Genomic DNA, 23,925 nt, shown 5'->3' on the forward strand with positions numbered 1-23,925 from the left:
GGTGTGAGCAAAATCTAAATAAATATAAATATAATATAGTGTTAATCTGGCCCCGATCTGGTTATTACTGTTTGTACTTAAGTAATTCTGTTTCATTTGTCCTGTGTGTGAGTTATAAATCGTAAAATAAAGTGCCTTGAAGCCATAAAACTGAACAGTATTTTTGTATGTTTAGGCTTCAATGTCTTTAAGCACAGACCAGACCCCAACATCCTCTGCACTTCCTGCTGTGTCCCAATCCCAAGTATTCCAGTCTGGGGCAAGCAAACCTCTGCATAGCAGTGGGATCAATGTCAATGCTGCACCTTTTCAGTCCATGCAAACTGTGAGTATCAAATGCAGCATCTTGGGAACTTTGTATTTCTGACGCATACAGGGGGGAGTAATTCTACAAGGAACTTGCCTAGTTTAAGGTGGCAAGAATGTAAAGAAATGCCAGTCATTTATGTCCATATGTGAGCTCATACATGCATAAGTGAGCAGTTTCACATAAGCGGTGTTTTGTATGTTCATACTTAGATGCAATAGCATGTACTTTGTACTTTCTGGGTGGGTGTTCATGTGAGCAGGGCACACATAAGATTGTGCATGTTCAGCCACTTAACATTATATTGCTTACACCTGACCTGAAGAAGGTTCTGCCATGAAAGCTTCTAAAATGTTTTAAATTCAATAAACAAGGTATTGCCTTATTTTCCTTTTGTTTTATTTCAATTTATTGCCTATAAAGAGAAGTAGATGCCAACTTTTCTTATAGTATAGGCTTTGAATAGGTGCTTTCCTACCACTTAAATCTAGGCACCTCCTTAGAGTTAACTCTTCACATATGTTTCCTGATTCCTGATGTAAACTTCTAGTTTTTGAGAGCTTAGCTGTTTTCCTCTTGTTTCTTTGCATGTTGTTCACTCAGAACCAGGGTTGTGATCCATCCTTAATAACTAGTGAATCTTTTTTTTTTTAACCCTATTTTATATCACCACCTCACTCAAACTGGTTACTGCAATGACAGTCCTCAGCTGAGGGCCATGCACCAGGGATCCGTCTAGAACCTGCAGTCATGAGTTACAAGTTTGGCTACTGGATGTCACTGTTGCTTAATGATGGCAAGGGATCCTTCAACTTGGTGTTTGAGATCCACTCCAATCAGGTTTTCAGGATTTACTCTGTATGTATGAGATTTCTTTGCATGCAATGCTTACTGTACACAAATATATCTCACACATACATACAATTTGTGTACAGTAAGCATTGCATGCAAATAAATCTCATACCTATTGTGGAAATCTGATGTGGCTGAGGAGTGTATTTTGCAATTGCTGCCTTGGATCTTTCTAGCCCAGTGACAGGTTTTCTGAAGTGGGAATCTGCACTGGCTGGCCTACATAACTTTTTTAATGGCACTTTTATTCTTGTGATAGTATTGAGAACCATATAACAAGGAACTGATGAGTTCCATTACTGTAATAAGTAGATATGGCCTTTCTCATATTCCCTAGGTATTTAATATGAATGCACCTGTTCCTCCTGTGAATGAGCCAGAAACACTGAAACAACAAACTCAGTATCAGGCCAGTTACAACCAGACTTTCTCTAATCAGCCTCTTCAAATGGAACAGTCAGAATTGCAGCAAGAACAGCTCCAAGCAGGTAATTGAATTTTATTTAAAACTGGATTTGGAATAATAAAATGAGGGCATTCCAACAGGCATTCTAAGATATAGAAAACTTTGGGGGAAGGAGGGGGCAGTTGGATCCAAAGACATAAAACCATATTTTCTAACTGAGTAGTTTCCTACCGTTTCTCTAGACTTCCAGTTTAATTGTAACCAGGGATTGGATCTGACATCACGAGTCTGCTTTCTTACTTCCTCAAACATTCTTTCCTCCCCTATTTCATATCTCCTCCCAGCTTAGGCTAGCTCAGCCATCGCAGTGACAGTTCCCAGCTGGGAGAAACCTGCATCAGAACTTTCTCCAGAGTTTCCTCTCCTCTAACCTTTTCCGGGCACTTTGAGCACTGCCTCTATATTTTTATCCTTGGCCAACTGAAGGAACAAAAGAGCTGAGAATAGGTGTTGCTGGGTCATCCTGTTTTCTGTGTCTTCCCCCTTTTTTTAAAGAAATGTGACAACTTATTTTATATATTTGGTTCTAAAGTGGTTGGTACATACCACACATCGCCAGATCAATCTCATCAGGTGGGAGTTAGCCACCAGCAGCCTACACAGCAGAGCACTGGATTTCCACGCAACACTCAGCCTTATTATAACAGCAGAGGTGTGTCTCGTGGTGGATCACGGGGAGCACGTGGCTTAATGAATGGCTACAGGGGACCTTCTAATGGTTTCAGAGGTAAGAAAATTTATGGTTCTGCAACAAGGGCTTGCTGTAGGCTCAGTGTTCAAGAGCCTAGATGTCATCTTCATATTTTTTTTTGTTTTGTTTTTAAGCTCTATATAACTGAACACAGGCTTTGTGCCTTTATTTTGGACTCATGGCTACCAGGCTTGTCTCATTTCTTCTGTGCATAGCATGAAAAATTGCCATTTGGGGAAACATATCATTTGTTGGATGATGCTAGAGAGATACTTTGTACCCAAGGACCTGCAAGATAATTTTCAAAGGGAAATGTTCAGTGGCATTTGGCTTAAAGTTAGCAGCTAGTGAACTCCATGAATAGAAAAGCATCTGTGGATTTTGTACCTGCAGTAAAGCAGACTGTAAGGTACATAGAGATTTCAAAATGAAATCCCTCTGTGTACTTTCCCTTTCCAGCAAATCTTCAGCCCAGCCAAGCAATTATGACATCAATGTATTCTGCAATTCTAAAGGTGAAATTAGGCCTTACCTGCTAATTTTCTTTCCTCTAGATCCTCCAGACTGTTCAAGATGCTTGGGTTATGCACTCCTACCAGCAGAGGGAGACTGAGAACACTAAAACTTCTTATATAAGTAGCCTGTGCAGACCTACTAACCAGTAAAACAGTAACAAAGCAGAGGAACAAAACACCTCCACCTAAACAAAACCACTGAATCCACACTCAGATCTCCTCCCCTTAAGACGGGGGAATTCAACTGCAGATGGGCACAAACGGTACCACAAACTGCCCTTAGTAAAACGCCAGGACCCAAATCACAGGAGCTACTAGAAATATCAGCAACTGAAGTCTAAAGAAAATATCATACTGAACTGTTCGATACACTGGGTGGGCTCTTGAACGGTCTGGAGGATCTAGAGGAAAGAAAATTAGCAGGTAAGGCCTAATTTCACCTTCCTCAGCAATCCTTCAGACCGTTCAAGACGCTTGGGACGTACCAAAGCAGTAAACACATTTAAGGGTGGGACCTGCGAAGCCCAGAGGACAGGACTGCAGCTCCAAAACTGGCATCCTCCCTTGCTTGTACATCCACTCTGTAATGTTTGACAAAAGAATGCAGGGAGGACCACACCGCCGCTCTTCAAATGTCCACCGGTGGAACAAAACTACTCTCTGCCCAAGAAGCCGCCATCCCCCTAGTGGAATGTGCCTTGAGCCCCACCGGCACAGTACGGCCATGCAATATGTAAGCCAAAGAGATGTTATCCTTTAACCACCGAGCTATAGATGCCTTAGAAGCAGCCGCTCCCTTCTTGGGCCCCCCATGAAGGACAAATAAGCTGTCCGAAAACTTGAATTCCTCCGACCTGCGCAAGTAAACCTTCAACACTCCGCGCACATCCAATTTCGCCAAACGACGCTGAGAAGCATCCCCCGTCCGGTCCCTCAAGACCGGCAACGAAATCACCTGATTGACATGAAAGGAGGATACCACCTTAGGCAAAAACGAAGGGACTGGACGCAGTGAAACCTTTTTTTTAGAAAACCACAGAAACGGAGGCCTACATGAAAGAGCCTGAAGTTCCGAAATCCTGCGAGCCGACGATATAGCTACCAAAAAGACCACCTTCATGGTAAGGTCTTTTATCGAACAAGACTCCAAGAGATCAAAAGGAGAACCCGCCAAAGAGTCAAGAACAATATTAAGATCCCACTGAGGAACTACCGGCCGCCGAGGAGGACGAAGCAACTTCACCCCCCTCAAAAAACAGACCACATCCGGGGAAGACACAACCGACCTGCCCTGCACCTTACCCTGAAAACACGCCAAAGCAGCCAGCTGCACCTTCAAAGATGACAATGAAAGGCCCTTCTCAAAATCATCCTGCAAGAAATCTAAAATGCACGACACAAGCTGTCGAAGGGACACACGCCCGGTCCCCACACCAGTCTTCAAATATGTGCCACACACGCACATAGGCCAAAGACGTCGAACGTTTGTGAGACTGCAGCATCGTCTGAATCACCTGAGGGGGAAAACCCTTTCCTTCTCAACCGTTCCCTCTCAAGGGCCACACCATAAGAGAGAACCGAGCCGGATCCGGCATGACAATTGGACCCTGACACAACAGCACCGAGCCCCCCAGCCGCAGAGGCTCGCCTTCTAACAAGTGCATCAGATCCCCGAACCACGGCCGACGCGGCCAATTCGGAGCCACCAACAACACCGGACCCGCATGACATTCTACCCTCTGTAGGATTCGACCTATCAAGGGCCACGGGGGAAACATGTACAGCAACACCCGCTGAGGCCACGGGAGGACCAATGCATCGATCCCTTCCGCTAGCGGATCCCGACGCCGACTGAAATACCGAGGAACCTGAGCATTCTGTGCCGACGCCATGAGATCCACTACTGGCATTCCCCACTTTAGAACTATCTGGTCGAACACTGACCGGTGCAGAGACCATTCTCCGGGGTCCAACATGTGTCTGCTTAGAAAATCCGCGTTCACGTTGTCCACCCCGGCCACGTGCGCCGCCAAAATCTGCACTAGATGCCTTTCCACCCAACTCATGAGCAGAGCCGTCTCGATTGCCAACCGCGGACTCTTTGTACCGCCCTGCCAGTTGACATATGCTACCGCTGTCGCGTTGTCGGACATTACTCTTACCGCCTTTCCGAACACACTTGAGCGAAACGCCAACAGAGCTAGCTGAATCGCCCTCGTCTCCAACCGGTTGATAGACCACTGAGCTTCCTCCGTTGACCACTGCCTCTGCGCGGACCGACCAAGACACTGAGCTCCCCAGCCCAGCAGACTGGCATCCGTTACCAGAATCACCCACTGAGGAGGTTCCAATGGCATGCCCTTTTTTAGATGGGCCGAGCACAGCCACCACTGGAGACTGCGCCGAGGAGCCCCCCTCAATGGCAACCACAACTCCAAACTGTGTACCCGGGCAGACCACCGAGACAACAGAGCCGCCTGAAGCTGACGCATAAGCACCCTGTCCCATGGTACTACCTCTATTGTCGCTGTCATGAGGCCCTGAACCCGAAGGTACATTCGAACCATCGGACTCTGAACGGACATTAACAGCCGGACCTGCTGCTGAAGAGAGGCAATCTGAGAATCCGGCAGAAAAACACGACCCACTGCCGTGTCGAACTGCACTCCCAAGTACTCCAGACTCTGCGATGGGGTCAACCGACTTGACTACATTCACTATCCATCCGAGCGATTACAGAAACGCGACCACCTGAGCCGTCGTCGCCACACTGTGAGCCCGAGACTTTGCCCAGATCAACCAGTCGTCCAGATACGGATGCACCAGAATTCCCTACCTCCGCAAAGCCGCTGCTACCACCACCATTATCTTGGAGAAGGTGCGTGGAGCCATTGCCAGACCAAAAGGCAGGGCACAGAACTGACAGTGCCTCCCTAAAACAGCAAAACGAAGGAAACGCTGATGGGCCTTTTGAATCGGCACGTGCAGATACGCTTCCATGAGATCCAGTGACATGAGAAATTCTCCCTGACGAACAGCCACTATGACCGAGCGCAGAGTCTCCATGCGGAAGGATGGCACCTTGAGCGCCCCATTGACCCTCTTGAGATCTAAAGTGGGTCGAAACTGGTCCTCCTTCGGCACCACAAAGTAAATGGAATAACAACCCATTCCCTGCTCGTGCCGAGGAACGGGTACCACAACTCCCAACTGGATTAAGCGACCCAGAGTCTCTTGAATAGCCTTTAACTTGACTCGAGAGTGACAAGAAGAGGGAAGAAACAGATCCGGCAGCGGGTGCTCGAACTCGAGCGCATAACCGTCGCGAACGACCTCCAGCACCCTCTGATCTGAAGTAATTTGGGTCCACCCCTGATAAAACAGACGAAGTCGCGCCCCGACCTTCACCAGAGGCTGGACCCGCACACCTTCATAAGGAGGATTTATTACCATTTTCGGCACCTCCGGAGGAGTCCCGACCTCCTAGACGACCCCCTCGAAAGGACTGCATCTGTTGGAAAAACCGGCTTTTAGAAGGAGACACAAATCTGCCCGGCCTGAACCACCTCGCGTCCTTAAACCGACCTCTAGCCGAACCACCTCGACTAGCCACCTTAGACCGTAACTCTAGCAACCGTGAGACCTTGGTATCCCCAAGACCACTCATCAGTTTATCCAAGTCCTCTCCAAACAACATAGAACCTTTGAAAGGTAGAGAACACAACTTTGCTTTAGAGGCCGCATCTGCCACCCATCTCCTAAGCCAAAGAGTCCTGCGAGCCGTCACCGCCAGAGCCATATTCTTAGCCGAAGCCCTTAGCAAATCATAAAGGGTGTCCGCCAAAAACGAAGACCCTATCTCCAATTTGGCCAGGTCCTGAACTAAACCAGTCCTATCTAACGCAGGCTCATCCAAGAGCTTCTCCGCCCAACGGAAACAAGCTCTGGCTACCAAGCCCCCACACACAGAGGCTTGCAAGGCCAAAGCTGACAAATCAAAGCTGCGCTTCAGAAAGGACTCTAGCTTCCTATCCTGAGGATCCCGTAAGGCTGTACTGCCACCCACCAGAATGGCCATAGTCTTAGTAACCACCGCATTCACAGTAGGTGGTTTCAGCAGGGCCAAATCTTCCGGAGGCAAGGGATACAGCCGCGCCATAGCCCTAGACACCTTACAAGCAGCCTCCGGCACAGACCATTCCTGAAAAACCGTGTCTCTAATGTCTGAATTCATGGGAAAGGAACGGGAGGCTCTCCGAATCCCCTTAACCAAGGGATCTACCTGGGGTCCCTCCGCAGAGGGAGTGGCCGCCGGAGCAAACTTCAAAGTAGAGATCACCTGATCAATGAGCTCTAACAACTCCTCCTTATGAAAAATGCGAACCATTGAAGAATCTTTCCCAGGCCTTAGCCCATCCTGACCCTCAGACTCATCTAAGAGATCCTCCTCTCCTGGGTCACTCCAAACCTCCGACCCCAGGCAGAGAAAGTATCTCCATAGGCTCCGAAATATCCACCTGCAGGCGCTTAACTCCCACTGAGCTAGCAGCCTCCGGGGAAGAAACAGCCTGAGAGGGGCCAGCTCTCCAGGCATTATACAGAGACCAAACAAACTCGGGGGAAACCAGACCCGCCCCCCACCGACGCTGCTGAAGCCCCAACAACACTTCCTGCAGTCTCCGCGACGGACCCCCCTCGCTCCCAAGGCGGCAGGTCCATCACGTGATCCGCGGCTAAACTAGGCGCTTCCCACCACACACGGGTCCCCCGGCGCCGGTACGGAATGCGCGGCTAAAAGGGCTCCGTCGAGGCCGACCTGGGACGCGCAGCCAAAATGGCCGCGTTTCCCACCAAAAACGGCCCCGCCGTTGCCAGCCCAGAATGTGCGGTCAAATCGCCGCCCAACACCTCCACCGACTCGGGAAAGCACGGGTGGCAAGAGCGCTGACAATGTAGGTTCCCCACAAAATTTACATTGGCCACCTTTCACTTCAACGCCACGCTTCAAGCAAAAACGATACCTCGCCGGCTTACATATAATGGCCGCGAACACAATAAAAACAAACAGTTGCTTTGTGCTCTGACAGACTAATAGGCAAAACCGCCTAAGGCAGGAACACCCTTGAAGACGTTTTATCTCTGGACTGCCACAAGAACGGCCAAAATAGCCACCTTTTAAAAACGTTTATTTATTTATTTTTTAAACCTCGTTTCTGATGCCTAAACGCCTCAAGGGTACAGAACGAGGTCTGTAGCTGACGTCAAGCAGTCCTCCAGAGGAAGAGCACAGGGGGAGGGACACCCGTGTGTGACACCCCACAGGGAATAAGAAGCCCCTTAGGACTTACACCCTGTAATAGAGATCCAAGTGTGGGTTCTCTATCATTTACAACCCAACCTAGAAACCCCAAGTGGGCCTACCAGACTGAGTACACCGCACAGGCTGCACACATCTACCCTCTAGAAATGTTAAGTAGTAGTAGTAGTAGTAGTACCCTCTGCTGAGACTGAGAAAATGCTGTTAGTAGAAGGTCTGCACACAGGGTTGCCAGATAAAAAAAAAAAAATTCCCACACAAAACTGTAAAAAAAAACCGCCCAAAAACCACAGACCCCACCCCCGCCGTCATCAGCCCCACCCCACCATCATCAGCCACGCCCCTGCCGTCATCACCCCACCCAATACGTCAGCAAACCCCACCCGAAATGTCACAAACCCCGCCTCTGACGCCATTAGCCCCACCCCCGCCGGCCGATAAACCGCCCAAAAAGCCACACAGAAAGACCGAAACGAGCCCAAAAAACCGCAACCCGCAGCGGGCAAAAATTTCCCGCAGCAAGTTGCGGAAAACCGCCCATCTGGCAACTGTGTCTGCACAGGCTACTTGTATAAGAAGTTTTAGTGTTCTCAGTCTCCCTCTGCTGGTAGCAGTGCATAACCCAAGCGTCTTGAACGGTCTGGAGGATTGCTGAGGAATACAAATATCAATGGAGGAAAAGACAGCAGTAGCCTTATTGCACAGAATAAGTGTTTCATCAGCCAAAAAAAACCTTCATAAATTCTCTCAATTTATTGATTTTAAACTTTTTTTTTTTTTTACATTTTAATTCCAAAACTCAGCAATTTTTGATTCTTAAAAATTAATTTGTACTTTTCAAACAAGTGTGACATTTGTATTTGAATTGCGGAATACATTGGGTGTCATAATTGGCTGGGCTGAGGATTTGTTGTGAATAGGCTCAGGAGTAATCTAAAGAAATACTTTTTCACAGAAATGGTGGTGGATGCATGCAGTCACCTCCTGGTGGTGGAGATGAGGACTGTGTCTGAATTTAAGAAAGCAAGGGGCAGGCACATGGGATCTCTTAGAGAAAGGAGGAGATAGTGGTTGCTGTGGATGGGCAGACTGGATAGGTCATTTGACTTTTGTCTGCTGTCATGTTTCTATGTTTCTAAAACCACCTCCTATCTTTGTTGACCCTCCCATCTTAATGCCAGGTATAAATATCTTTTTTGATAATGTTTGCTTCAGACAGCAGCATGTAGTCACATTCTATTTACTGGTACATATGGTGTGGACTGTCATCCTCTCTCGTGAGGGTATTGCCTCCCAGAAATATGTGGCACATCAGAGTAATTAGAAAGTACTTTTCAGTAACTTTCTTTGATTTTCTATTTTAGGTGGATATGATTATCGTCCATCTTTTCCCAACACTCCAAACACTGGTTACACTCAGTCTCAGTTTAATGCTCCTCGTGACTACTCTAACAATTATCAGAGGGTAAGGAATAGTTGTATAAATACTTTATTAGGACCATAAGGAATAGTTGTATAAATACTTTATCAGGACCATAAGGTTTTTGTTTGTTTGTTTAGCAAGCACTGTAGACTTTTGGGAAGGCCTTGGCAACTTACCAGGAGCAACATAAATTGATTTGTCTGTTTAATTTCTCTTCGCAGTCGTGATGGGTAAAATTTTTACCTCTTTTGGCTGTATTGCTTTCCATTTTCTTAAATACCTTATAAAACTTAGTTTTGTACGTATGTAGGATAAACATAGTTATAGTGACTCCTAACCATTTAAAATAAATTTATTTAATCGCTTCAGTTTAGCTTACATTTCTATTTTATATATAGCAATACGAGGCCTGCTTCTGGTTTTAATAAAAACATAGAAACTTCATTTTTGTCTTTTTCATATTAAAACTGGATGTGGCAAAATAGGAGGACTTAACTACAGAGACACTGTGCTTGTGCTATATATTACTCAGTTTCCCAGTCAGCTTTTCATTCATTTTTAAAATGTTTTAAATGTTTCTGCTAAATTGAGGCCCCCTCCCAGTTTTTTAACTGTAAAATAGTTTGAGAATAGGCTCTTGGCTGCTTTTTCTTTCCTCATAGAGGCATTTTTTTTCCTGATGAATAATTCTTTTTTTCAGTATTTTGATTCCTTTTACATCAGAAGCAAGTAGGCTGCTTTAAATTCTGGCCCAGGTTTGCATGAAAGTTGGCCCTCAATGGTTGTTCAAAGCTCGCAGAACTCACAAAAAAGTGCCCAACATCGTTGTGTTCCACCTCTTGTTTGTCAGTCCTAGGAGCTTTGAACAACCAATAAGACTGTTTCTTTTCAAAAGCTCTGCTTCCTTTTCTGTTTCCATGTTGGATCTAGTAGACTGGTTGCCACCTTGTTTTCTTTCTCCCTCAATGACCATTTCAAGATCTGCTATACCTTCCTTGTGATTGAACAAGAAATTGACAGCTGCAGAATCTGAGCCAGGATATCATCCTTTAATCCTGTAAGGATTGGCTTCTTATCTTCCTTGCTGGTGAACTTGAGCCCACCTTAAGAGGGTGGCTTCAAAGATATGATGGCTGTCCACAGTTGCTGTGCTCGTGGCTAGGTTTTGCTAAGGGGAGGTTCTGCATGTTTCAGAGGGCATGTGCCTAGAGGTTAGTTTGGCTCCTGCAGCGAAGATGCTCTGTATAGAATTCTCCAGAGGGAGCCAAAGCCTTCAAATTATCCTTTTGAAAAGGTCATCCAGAACATATCTTCTACATGTGAAGCCTACCCTGTCAGCATTCACGTTGTTTGACATGGAATTGGAGAGAAGAATTTACCTACTTTCTTGATGTGCTACCTGAGGTACAAGAATTAAGTCTGTTGATTCAAGTGTGTTGAGTAAACTGCCAGTAAAACTTTCCTTCAGTGCTGAGTATTCTGTTGTCAGCTATGACATAGTTTTTTGAGCTATTGTTTAAGCCGAATGTGCTGATTTTTGAGAATTTCACTGTTGGATATCTGGGCCATCAGAGTTTTGAAGCTCTATTACTCCTCATAATTTAAGGGAATCTTGAGTCAAAGGAGCCTGGGAATTCCAGACAATGACAATAGATAGAGCTTACTTCCCAGATCTCCATTCAGAACCTTCCGCAACAGGAGAAAGTGTATTCTCCACTTAGGAACCTTCCTTTTAAGGTTTTTTTTTTTTTTTGCAAGATGGTGAAAGTCACCCTCTTTGCATTTGGAGGTTGCAAAAGCACCAAGGGCACCTTTTTATTTGGTCTCCTGAAATAACCTTGATAGCCCAAAAGAATTGTTGGCAATGCCGATCTACTCTTCTTTCCAGGATGTGCATAAAAGGATCTAGGAAACATCTTATAACACATTTACGGATAAAGAAGGGAGATCTGAAGTATTGTATCCAGATGATTACAGTCTCAACTGCCACACCAGAGTTTGGTTCTCATCCCTTCTTAGAAGAGCCAAGCATACCAAGACCAATGTCTCTGTGCCCTCGTGAGCCTAAGACCATGGATATCCACAGTAATCAGAATGCTATGCAACAGTCCTGCATATCTTCATATTCGTGCCGTTTGTTAAAAATTTACAGAAGTATACTTTATGGAGGAACAAAAAGAATGTGAAAAGCATTTATATTGAATGACCTGCAGTGTTTTTTGAGATAGCATAAAGCAGACACTATTCATGGCTGCGAGCATCAAGCCTTTATGAAGGCATGCAGGAAAAATTTGCTAAGCTGACAGGACAGTCTCTTGAGAGAAAGTGATGGATTATTTATTTTGGAGACTGGCATTCAAAGTATTTCACATTGGTTGGCATGCATCATTTTGTGTTGAACTCAAGCAAATCTGAGGTCTTGTTTATTTAGCCATGATAGAAGCATATCTTCTAAAAACATAAGAATAATACTGGGTCAAACTGGTAGTTCATATGACCTATTATCCTGCTTTCAGCAGTAGCCAATCCAGGTCACGAGTACCTGACAGAAACCTAAAGAGTAGCGAGATTCTGTGCAGAATCCCAAAGAGTAGCGAGATTCCATGCTACCAATCCCAGGGACAGTAGTAGCTTTCCCCATTTCTATCTCGATATCAGGCTATGGACATTTCCTCCAGAAACTTGTCCAAACCTTTTTTAAACCCAGATACACTAACCTCTGTTAGCACATCCTCTAAGTTCCAAAGTTCAACTGTTCATTGAGTGAAAAAAATTATTTCCTCCTATTTGTTTTAAAAGTATTACTATGTAACTTCCTTGAGTATGGCAGAACTTCAGCTGACTCTTTATATTGCCAGCACACTCCTGAGAGCAGTATTTGGGAGTGACACTGGACTCGTTTCTTACTATGAAACTTCAGATGAACTTGGTCTTAAAAAATGCTATTTCTTATATATGGTACAAAAATTGAAACTTTATTTAACCAGTGAGGATTTCCATTTGATTGTACACAAAATAGTGATTGCAGTGAGACTAATTTATTTCCATGGTAAACTATTTAAAACGTTTACATTTTGTATAAAACACTGTTGTAAGATTTAATATTTAGGAACAAAATGAACATATAAAGGGTAAGCCTACAGCAGGGCACTTAATGTGCCAGTTGTGTGTGTGTGTGTGAATGTACAGAAAAATGGCACTTATATTCGTAAATGGCAGCAAAGCATCTGAGCACTATTCTATAGGGGCACGCATAATTGTCATAAAGTGTAAATGCAAGGAGGTGTTTGTATGAGTGGGGCTGCCACTTGCAAAGCTTACTATATGTGTGATCTTGCCATATTTATGCACCCGCTTTTATACCAGGTCTGTGGTTGGTGTAACTGAGCATGTAAATGTAAAGCATGCCAGTACTGGGTTAGGCTAGTATTCTGTAACAGAATTTGGGCTCCCAGATGCTGTTGTAAAATAGGCGCTCACCTTGTGACCACTTAAAGAATTGTCCCCATAATGCCTTATTTGAAAAAGCTTCACTGGTTGCCAGTGGAATAGCAACCTAGATTTAGGATCTAGGAGTGGCCTAGTGGTTAGAGCACCGGTCTTGCAATCCAGAGGTGGCTGGTTCAGATCCCGCTGCTGCTCCTATGGCCTTGCTCATGTTTCTTTTCAAAATACCCTGGACCTTTTTAGTGGACTGTAGAACTTAGGATGCTAAGAAACTCCACTTTCCTATCAGACCAGCCCAGATAAGTGGTTATGTCTGTCCATCAGTGGATAGAGACAGAATAAAAGTAGTTCTTTGTGAGTCTCCCCTTAAGGGTATTGTGCAGCCAGAGCAAGTTTAGTATATTCTCAGTCTTGTAGTGGATGATTGATGGACTGTGCAGCTCTACTTTGGTGCTTCTCAGCCAGCTCCTGAGCCAGTAGTTTCTGGTATCAGTTGAGCAGGGGGTTTATTAATAGTCAAAATTATATCCATTTTACTTATCCTGAAGATTTAGCAGGAGCTTGGGTAACATGTGGTGGTGCTGCTTCCGTCTCCCTCCCCCCTCAATTATGCTGCTGTGCAGCTGTTTTTGAGCAATGCCAACACTAAAGCCTCAAGAAGATCCTTTTTCATTGAGACTAATTGCTTCTGGCATAATCATATTTTCATGTTCCTTTGGGGTAAGTAATACCACTGGTTTTATCTGGTTGTTTCTCCGCTTCCATCCGTACCTAGCTTGAGCTTCTCTGTACTTCATTTCTAATGGTCTGCAGCAGAGAGAAATCTTCTGCATCTCATTTCTCAGGCATTGGGGACTTGTTGTGCCTCGGGTTAGGCATTGATGGGAAATTTACATTTTTAGCTATTATCTCTTATTTTCAGTTGGATCCCAGTGTTTGAGGTTTGAGCTCGGCTCTCCTGCACCTTGAATCATTTCTTTGGTGATTCTTCTTTAGCTCTCTTCTGTTTGCAGCTGTACTGTACCCAGTGGAGGTAGCTTTAGTTAATTATAGAGCTTTCTCTTTAGAGTAGCAGACTTCTCTTCAGTAGTTGCTTTATTGCTGCAATCAGAAAAACATTGATGGGGGTTGCTATAGCTAATCTGTAAAACTTTCTTTTAGGAGCATTTCTGCTTTATTTTCTTGTTGCTGTAGAGATCAGTTTTGCCTGCTTTTACCACACAGCATTCATTTCTTTTAAAGGCAGTAATACAAGTAGTTGGTTTAGTCTGTGGAGCTTTTCAGCTAATTGGATTTTTGTTAACTTGTTAAAAAAAAATGGACATACAATTTACTTCAGAACAGAGGTCTAATTGCCTTAATTCCATCAGGGCACAATGTTGTATTGCAGCTAGCTCTGGTAATGAGGTTTCCAGTACCTTTTTCTCTGTTTCACAGGTCAGCCTTGCCTTTCCTGGTACATGTCTGTTGCTATTTACACCAAGTCCTTAAGCTAATTTTTAGCTGAATATTATCACCCTAATTCTATATATGGTGCACAAATACTGACCAATTTAAATGGTAAATGAGCCAATTAGTGCTGATAATTGGGTGCTAATCAATTGGTGCTAATTGGCATTAATGGATCCAAAAAGGGGGCACAGCCTTTGGAGGGGCATGGATGGATCAGGGATGTTCCTGGAATTTACCCACAGTTTTCTAGAATAAGGGAGATCTGTGCCTAATTTAGGCGCCAAGAATTTACACCAGGTTTACTCGGTATAAATCCTTGCGCCCAAAATTGGGTGCGGATTCTGGTGCCAAACTCTATTCTGTAAACGGCGCCCAACTCTGAGCACCATTGCATGAATTTTTATTAGGATTGAGTCCTGTATGAGTAATTTAAATGAGATAATCAGGTCTGTCTCTTTAGACATCAGTGGTTTATTTTCTGGGAAGCTCATCTGTATTTTTTTCTTCTGTAGTCTGCTAAGCACTACATATGTAGTGCTCTTTATTTCAAGTTACAGGCATTACAAACCCTGCCTGGTAAAAGTCATAACAATCAACCAAACAAGCAAGGTGAATTACTGGACTGCATTCAAGCCTGCTAATGGCCACTGCTCTCCATAGCAAATGAGCTGTACATCAGTGCTTTGCTGACTTCTGCTCTTACAGCTAAAATGCCAAGATATGGGGCAGTATATGGAAAGCTACACATTCTTCTGGTGGGTGTGCTACTGTGGTACAGCAGTCAGCTGTGTCTGCTTTGGCTAGAAGTGTTGTATAGCACTGTTATAGCAGTATCGGGCTGTAGAACATTACTGATACAACAGACATCTCTTGCACACTGTTGATCTACAGGCTATCTGTCTTATGGATGGCTACAGTAGTCTCCTCTGTACAGTGTTTGCAGCATTATTCGATTGGTTGACATGGCTTCAGCATCAGTAACCACTGCTTTCGTCCAACAATACAAGCAGACACCTCATTAGCTCAGCTACACCACTAGGCAGCATTATGCCATGGTAGCCTAAATATAATCCAACACTTATTCTTTGCTCTGAAGCTACAGCTGCATATATGTTTCAGCCCTGACTGCACTTGCAACAGCTGTTTCTACACTTTTTGACGATACTCTGCAGCTAGTTATGCTATTCTCTATATCTGCACTTTCTAACTCCTTTGTACAGTGGTGATAATCAGCTGATTCTCACAGTGGCTCACGTCATCTGTATTTGGCAGAGGCTGGACTTTTTTTTGCAGCAAGACAGGAAAAGTAACTTTATTTTTTAAGGGTCTAGTACATGCTTATGTTTTACTAATGTGGGAAATTTAAAAAAAAATTGCTTGGTATCTAGACACTGACTACATGGCATCAGGTACTAAGAAGCTTAGGGGGGGTGGGGTGAAGGTTAGTTTGGCACCCACAACCTAAAAGATGTTTCAGTACCACTGCCCTAATAAACTGGAGAAACAGCAGAGAGACAGCAAAACACAGGGACAACTGAGACAAAAAGAGAAAGGATAGCACTGGCATCCGATGAAACCTTCCACAAGGCTTCAGTGTATCGAATGCTGAACTGTCGAAGCTCCTGCAGGATGTCAAAGTACAGAAGATAGTGTAACTCCCCATACCTATTGCAGATCTCTGAGAGCTCCTGCAGAACCTTGAAGCACAGGAGGCAGTGTAACTCCCCTGTTTTGCACTCTGGGAGTTTCTGCAGGGAGGCTGGACCTTAGTGATGCTGACTGTAGGAAAAATTGGGAAAGTGGAGTTTTGGTCCTGAGCCCTTCTCTTCTGTAACACATATATTGTGGAACAAGTTATCTGATGTTCTCAGGGTGGAGAAGGATTCTATTTTTTTTTTAATTTAGAAAATATTTAAAACAGTTGTATTTGAGAGGGCCTATGGACAATTTTGTTGTAGGTTGGGAGTTCTTATATGTGAAGTTGTAATATATTTTTTTCTCCGAGGACAAGCAGGCTGCTTGTTCTCATGACTGGGTTGACGTCCACGGCAGCCCCCACCGACCGGAAGAAAAACTTTGCGGGTGGTCCCGCACGCAGGGCACGCCCACCGCGCATGCGCGGCCATCTTCCTGCCCGTGCGCGACCGTTCCCGCTCAGTTTTTTTCCGTTCCGCGCTGGAGAGAGACGTGTTCACGTCTCTCTCTTAGTCAGCCCCGGAAACCGGATTGCGGCCTAGCCCGCGGTTTTTTCTTTGTTGTGTACGCGTTCGCGTTTATTTTTCTTTAAAAAAAACGAAAAAGAGTTTTTCCTCGTCATTCTTAGTCGCGAGGGCGCGCTGTCGGCCGCGCAATCGTTTCTTTCTTTTTTGGGTGTGCTTTTCACCACCACCATCGACGATTTTGAATTCGCCGACGCGATTTTTCCGTCGATGTGCTCGAAGGTCCCAAGCGGATTCAAGAAGTGTGGTCGGTGCGGCCAGTAGATCTCGCAGACCGATACTCACGCTTGGTGCCTCCAGTGCCTCGGTCCGGAGCATAATTCCAAGACGTGCACCTTGTGTCTCGGCTTAAGGAAGCGGACGCAGGTGGCAAGGCAAGTTCTGCGGGACCGTCTTTTTGGAACTTGCGCCGGCCCTTCAACGTCGACCTCGATGGCATCGGTGTCGATGGCCGGGTCTTCGGTGCCTGTACCGATGTCGGCGCCGACTATGGCATCGACCCCAGGAGCACAGGTACCTTTGGCCTGCCGGTGACGGCGGTGGTGAGCGGCCGCGCGGGCAGTCTGCCCCAGCCACTCCCGCTGCTCAGGGCCATCGGGACCGAACCCTGTCGGATCCGATACCTCGAGGTCGGGGGGGCTCCACCTCCTCCTCGTCTCTTCCACGGAGCGCTGATGACTGACATCGCAAGACAGCCAAGAAGCACCGTCATCGGTCGCCCACGGCGCACGGGACTGGCAGCTCCGGGACATCGAGGGACGACTCGACACCCAGGAAGCGGCAGTGCCGGGAGGAGTGTTTCCCCCTGGGTCGAAGAGGTGTCGCTGCGTGGGTCCGCGGGTATCTCGGTACCGTCTCCTGGACCCGAGCAGCTTCCGGCACTGGCACCCACACCGGCCCCCTGCCTTTCCCAACAGCGGGCCTTGACGAGTGCCTCCGAGTAATCCTTCCCGGGATTCTGGAAGGGCTGATGCGCCAGGCTCTGCTGGCACCGAGGGTGCTTGCGCCCCCGGCGCTGTTGATGGAGGCGCCAGTGGGCTCTAGCCCGATACTGAGGCCTCCGACGCCAACGCGGCACCGGTGTCGACCGCCACGCAGGTGGAGTCCCCGTCGACGTCGATTGAGGGAGCTTCGTCCCCGCCGGCGCGGGAGTACACCGCTCGACGCCATCATCGAGGACATGGTTCCTTGCAGTTGAGACGGGCCCGGTTGAGGTCTGAGCTGAGAGAGCTCATGTCCGACACCAAGGAGGAGGCCTCGTGGAAGGAGGAGGAGGACCCCAGATATTTCTCCTCAGAGGAGTCTGAGGGCCTTCCCTCCGACCCCACTCCTTCACCAGAGAGGAAGCTCTCGCCTCCTGAGAGCCTCTCCTTTGCCTCTTTTGTCAGGGATATGTCCATCAGCATTCCCTTCCCCATGGTTACTGTGGATGAGCCGAGGGCGGAGATGCTCGAAGTCCTCGACTATCCATCACCACCTAGAGAGTCTTCCATGGTGCCGTTGCACAATGTCCTTAAGGGGACACTGCTTCGGAACTGGTTGAAACCACTATCTAATCCCACCATCCCCAAGAAAGCGAAGTCCCAATACAGAATCCACTCAGACCCAGAGTTGATGCGGCCTCAATTGCCTCATGACTCGGCGGTCGTGGACTCTGCTCTCAAGAGAGTTCAAGGGATACCGCCTCGGCGCCCCCTGGGCGGGAGTCTCGCACTCTGGACTCGTTTGGGAGGAAGGCCTACCAATCTTCCATGCTCGTGACCCGCATCCAATTATACCAGCTCTACACGAGCATCCACATGCGGAATAATGTGCGGCAACTGGCGGACCTGGTCGACAAGCTCCCTCCGGAGCAGTCCAGGCCTTTTCAGGAGGTGGTCAGGCAGCTGAAGGCGTGCAGAAAGTTCCTGTCCAGGGGTATCTATGACACCTGTGATGTGGCATCTTGAGCTGCGGCCCAAGGTACAGTGATGCGCAGACTCTCCTGGCTGCGTGCCTCTGACCTGGACAACTGCACCCAGCAGCGGCTGGCGGATGTCCCTTGCCGGGGGGATAACATTTTCGGCGAGAAGGTCGAGCAGTTGGTGGACCAACTACACCAGCGGGAAACCGCTCTCGACAAGCTCTCCCACCGGGCGCCTTCAGCATCCACCTCTGCAGGTGGACGTTTTTCCCGGGCCCGGCAGGCTGCGCCCTACGCCTACAGCAAGCGTAGGTACACCCAGCCGACCCGAAGGCCTCCTCAGGCACAGGGACAGTCCCAGCGCGCTCGTTCCCGTCAACAGCGTGCGCCTAAGCAGCCCCCTGCGCCTCCACAGCAAAAGCCGGGGACGGGCTTTTGACTGGATCCATGGGAACATAGTCGTGCACTCCCCTTCCCGTGCACTCCGCTCCATGGATAAATCCTTCTTATCTGTTCCCTTCTCCACTACTGCCAACTCCAGACTTCGTGCCTTCTGTCTCGCTGCACCCTACGCCTGGAATAAACTTCCTGAGCCCGTACGTCTTGCCCCATCTTTGGCCACTTTTAAATCTAGACTGAAAGCCCACCTCTTCAACATTGCTTTTGACTCGTAACCACTTGTAACCACTCGCCTCCACCTACCCTCCTCTCTTCCTTCCCGTTCACATTAATTGATTTGATTTGCTTACTTTATTTATTTTTTGTCTATTAGATTGTAAGCTCTTTGAGCAGGGACTGTCTTTCTTCTATGTTTGTGCAGCGCTGCGTACGCCTTGTAGCGATATAGAAATGCTAAATAGTAGTAGCCGCCATCAAAGTATCCGTGCCGGACGACCTGCCGGTCGGGGGGAGGTTGAAAGTTTTTCACCAAGGGTGGCCTCTTATAACCTCCGACCAGTGGGTTCTTCAAATAGTGCGGTGCGGATACACCCTGAATTTGGTCTCCACTCCACCAAATTGCCCACCGGGAGCCCAATCCTTCAGCTCCCATCACAAGCAAGTACTTGCAGAGGAACTCTCCGCCCTTCTCAGTGCCAATGCGGTCGTGCCCATGCCACCCGGGCAGGAAGGGCAGTGATTCTATTCCAGGTACTTCCTTGTGGAAAAGAAAACAGGGGGGATGCGCCCCATCCTAGACCTGAGAGGCCTGAACAGGTATCTGGTGCGAGAAAAGTTCAGGATGCTTTCCTTGGGCACCCTTCTACCCATGATTCAGAAAGACGATTGGATTTAAAGGATGCTTATACTCGCATCCCGATACTGCCAGCCCATAGACAGTATCTCTGATTCCGTCTGGGGACACGTCACTTTCAGTATTGTGTGCTGCCCTTTGGGCTCGCCTCTGCACCACAGGTGTTCACGAAGTGTCTCGTGGTGGTTGCGGCGTACCTACGCAAGCTGGGGGTGCATGTGTTCCCGTATCTCGACGATTGGCTGGTGAAGAGCACCTCAGAGGCAGGAGCTCTTCGGTCCATGCAGTGCACTATTCAATTTCTGGAGCTGCTAGGGTTTGTGATAAATTACCCGAAGTCCCAACTCCAGCCAGTCCAATCTCTGGAATTCATAGGAGCTCTGCTGAATTCTCAGACAGCTCAGGCCTTTCTTCCCGAGGCGAGGGCTCAGAATCTCCTGTCCCTCGCTTCCCAGACCAGAGCGTCTCAGCAGATCACAGCTCGGCAGATGTTGAGACTCCTGGGCCATATGGCCTCTACGGTCCATGTGACTCCCATGACTCGTCTTCACATGAGATCTGCTCAATGGACCCTAGCTTCCCAGTGGTGCCAAGCCACCGGGAATCTAGAAGATGTCATCCGCCTGTCCGTCAGTTGCTGCAATTTGCTGCACTGGTGGACAATTCGGACCAATTTGACCCTGGGACGTCCATTCCAAATTCCGCAGCCCACGAAGGTGCTGATGACGGATGCATCTCGCCTGGGGTGGGGAGCTCATGTCGATGGGCTCCAAACCCAGGGGGTGTGGTCCCCCCAGGAACAAGATCTTCAGATCAACCTCCTGGAGCTCCGAGCGGTCTGGAACGCACTGAAAGCCTTCAGGGATTGGCTGTCCTACCAAATCATCCAAATTCGGACAGACAATCAGGTTGCAATGTATTACATCAACAAGCAGGGGGGCACCGGATCTCGCCCCCTGTGTCAGGAAGCTGTCGGGATGTGGCGTTGGGACTGCCAGTTTGGCATGCTCCTCCAAGCCACATACCTGGCAGGCGTAAACAACAGTCTGGCCGACAGGCTGAGCAGAGTCATGCAACCGCACGAGTGGTTGCTCCATTCAAGAGTGGTAAGCAAGATCTTCCGAGAGTGGGGCACCCCCTCGGTGGACCTTTTCGCCTCTCAGACCAACCACAAGCTGCCTCTGTTCTGTTCCAGACTACAGGCACACGGCAGACTGGCGTCGGATGCCTTTCTCCTCCATTGGGGGAACGGCCTCCTGTATGCTTATCCTCCCATACCTTTGGTGGGGAAGACCTTGCTGAAGCTCAAGCAAGACTACGGCACCATGATTCTGATAGCGCCTTTTTGGCCCCGTCAGATCTGGTTCCCTCTACTTCTGGAGTTGTCCTCCGAAGAACCGTGGAGATTGGAGTGTTTTCCAACTCTCATTTCGCAGAACGACGGAGCGCTTCTGCACCCCAACCTTCAGTCTCTGGCTCTCACGGCCTGGATGTTGAGGATGTAGATTTTGCTTCGTTGGGTCTGTCTGAGGGTGTCTCCCGTGTTTTGCTTGCCTTTAGAAAGGATTCCACTAAGAAGAGTTACTTTTTCAAGTGGAGGAGGTTTGTCGTTTGGTGTGAGAGCAAGGCCCTAGAACCTCGTTCTTGTCCTGCACAGAACCTGCTTGAATACCTTCTGCACTTATCAGAGTCTGGTCTCAAGACCAACTCAGTAAGGAATCACCTTAGTGCGATTAGTGCTTACCATTATCGTGTAGAGGGTAAAGCCATCTCTGGAGAGCCTTTAGTCGTTCGATTCATGAGAGGCTTGCTTTTGTCAAGGCCCCCTGTCAAGCCTCCTGCAGTGTCATGGGATCTCAACGTCGTCCTCACCCAGCTGATGAAGCCTCCTTTTGAGCCACTGAATTCTTGCCATCTGAAGTACTTGACCTGGAAGGTCATTTTCTTGGTGGCAGTTACTTCAGCTCGTAGAGTCAGTGAGCTTCAAGCCCTGGTAGCTCATGCTGCTTGTCATAACAGAGTAGTACTCCGCACTCACCCTAAGTTCCTGCCAAAGGTAGTGTCGGAGTTCCATCTTAACCAGTCAATCGTCTTGCCAACATTCTTTCCCAGACCGCATACCCACCCTGCTGAACGTCAGTTGCACACATTGGACTGCAAGCGAGCGTTGGCCTTCTATCTGGAGCAGACACAGCCCCACAGACAGTCCGCCCAATTGTTTATTTCTTTCGACCCCAATAGGAAGGGGGTCGCTGTCGGGAAACGCACCATCTCCAATTGGCTAGCAGATTGCATTTCCTTCACTTACGCCCAGGCTGGGCTGACTCTTGAGGGTCATGTCACGGCTCATAGTGTTAGAGCCATGGCAGGGTCAGTGGCCCACTTGAAGTCAGCCACTATTGAAGAGATTTGCAAGGCTGCGACGTGGTCATGTGTCCACACATTCACATCACATTACTGCCTCCAGCAGGATACACGGCGCGACAGTCGGTTCGGGCAGTCGGTGCTGCAGAATCTGTTTGGGGTTTGAATCCAACTCCACCCTCCAGGACCCGATTTTATTCGGTTCAGGCTGCACTCTCAGTTAGTTGTTCTTCGTAGGTCAGTTTCTGTTATGCCCTCACTGTTGCAAGGTTCAATTGACCTGGGTTCTTGTTTTGAGTGAGCCTGAGAGCTAGGGATACCCCAGTCTCGTGAGAACAAGCAGCCTGCTTGTCCTCGGAGAAAGCGAATGATACATACCTGTAGCAGGTGTTCTCCGAGGACAGCAGGCTGATTGTTCTCACCTACCCTCCCTCCTCCCCTTTGGAGTTGCGTTTTCCTCATTCCTTTGCTTGTCATTCAACTGAGCGGGAACAGTCGCGCACGGGCGGGAAGACGGCCGCGCATGCGCGGTGGGCCTGCTCTGCGTGCGGGACCGCCCGCAAAGTTTTTCTTCCGGTTGGTGGGGGCTGCCGTGGACCTCAACCCAGTTGTGAGAACAATCAGCCTGCTGTCCTCGGAGAACACCTGCTACAGGTATGTATCATTCGCTAATGTGCAGTCTGTTAACTGCATGGAAATATATGTTGTCTATGAATAATCTCTCTATATAAAAGGCAACACCAACATTCTATGAAGCCTCCAGCCGGAAGTGTGAAGGGGGAGAGATATCCGGTTTCCCCTTGAGTGTCTACCCCGCCCTCACTCTCTCTCTAACACAAACAGTGAAGGAAAACAGCAAAGCAGGAAATCAAATCGCTCTCTCTGTAAAAATGAAGGACTCAGAGGGGGGAGGGGAGAGAGGGCAGAGAGGGCAGGGACACACACACTCCCACATGCACACAGAAGAAAACCTTGCTAGCCCCCGTTTCATTTGCATCAGAAACGGGGCTTTTTTACTAGTTTTTAAATAAACCACCATTCTCTACTGCCATATCTGGGCTGACTGACATCCCAAAGGTAGTTCCTGAAGACGTGTTGCTTTTTTAGAAAAAGGCGATCAGGTACCCATGTTGAAACGACAAGCTACCAAGATCAGAAGAGCTCAAAGCCTTCATACAACCCAGTCAAAAAAACGAGGTCAGGCTTTTAATTTGATTCAGGGGAAATAAGCAGTGCTCCAGCCCCCGTTCTGGAGGACTGAGGTTTTTTGCAAACTTCTGGCTAGTAAATTGGACAGCTGAGTCTTCCAAATCATAACAGTTAACAGGTTACATCTAGTGACAACCCAGTAAATGGCCACCAAAAGTGGTTTATCCAAAACAGGACCTACTGAGATCATAACCTTTTTTTTCCCCCTTGGGAGGACCAACATGGTTGAACCTTTTCTTTAACAGGAGAAAGGGACTATGTTTACTCCAAGTACCTCCTGGTCCTTAGAGTGGATGATTCAGACCCATCAGGGCCATGAATAAATTTCTGAAAAGGGAAGAGTTTAACATTCTTTAACACCATTCTTCTGCTTTTAAACTGAGGAAACTGGTCATGTTCACTGAATCTCAATAGGCCTGCAACCACATAGATCCAAGATGGATGGAAAAATACTTTTTACATTTAATCTGTTCCAAGCATAGTAAAGTTACTAATGTTCCAGTTAATG

General features: G+C 47.6%; 1 protein-coding gene across 4 annotated transcripts in view; it reads left to right on the forward strand.

Moving 5' to 3' along the window:
• The window catches only part of CAPRIN1 (cell cycle associated protein 1), a 122,233-nt gene that overhangs the window by 88,311 nt on the left and 9,997 nt on the right, over positions 1–23,925 (forward strand). For 2 of the 4 annotated variants that reach the window (XM_030200762.1, XM_030200763.1), the window contains exons 14-17: positions 176–325; positions 1,497–1,647; positions 2,158–2,352; positions 9,513–9,613. In XM_030200762.1, the coding sequence (XP_030056622.1) occupies positions 176–325; positions 1,497–1,647; positions 2,158–2,352; positions 9,513–9,613 (597 nt within the window). The remainder of the gene's footprint in view (positions 1–175; positions 326–1,496; positions 1,648–2,157; positions 2,353–9,512; positions 9,614–23,925) is intronic. The other 2 variants (XM_030200765.1, XM_030200764.1) reach the window with 2 other exon arrangements.

The sequence above is a fragment of the Microcaecilia unicolor genome, chromosome 4 (assembly GCF_901765095.1).
Source record: "Microcaecilia unicolor chromosome 4, aMicUni1.1, whole genome shotgun sequence".
In the NCBI taxonomy this organism is placed as follows: Eukaryota; Metazoa; Chordata; class Amphibia; order Gymnophiona; family Siphonopidae; genus Microcaecilia; species Microcaecilia unicolor.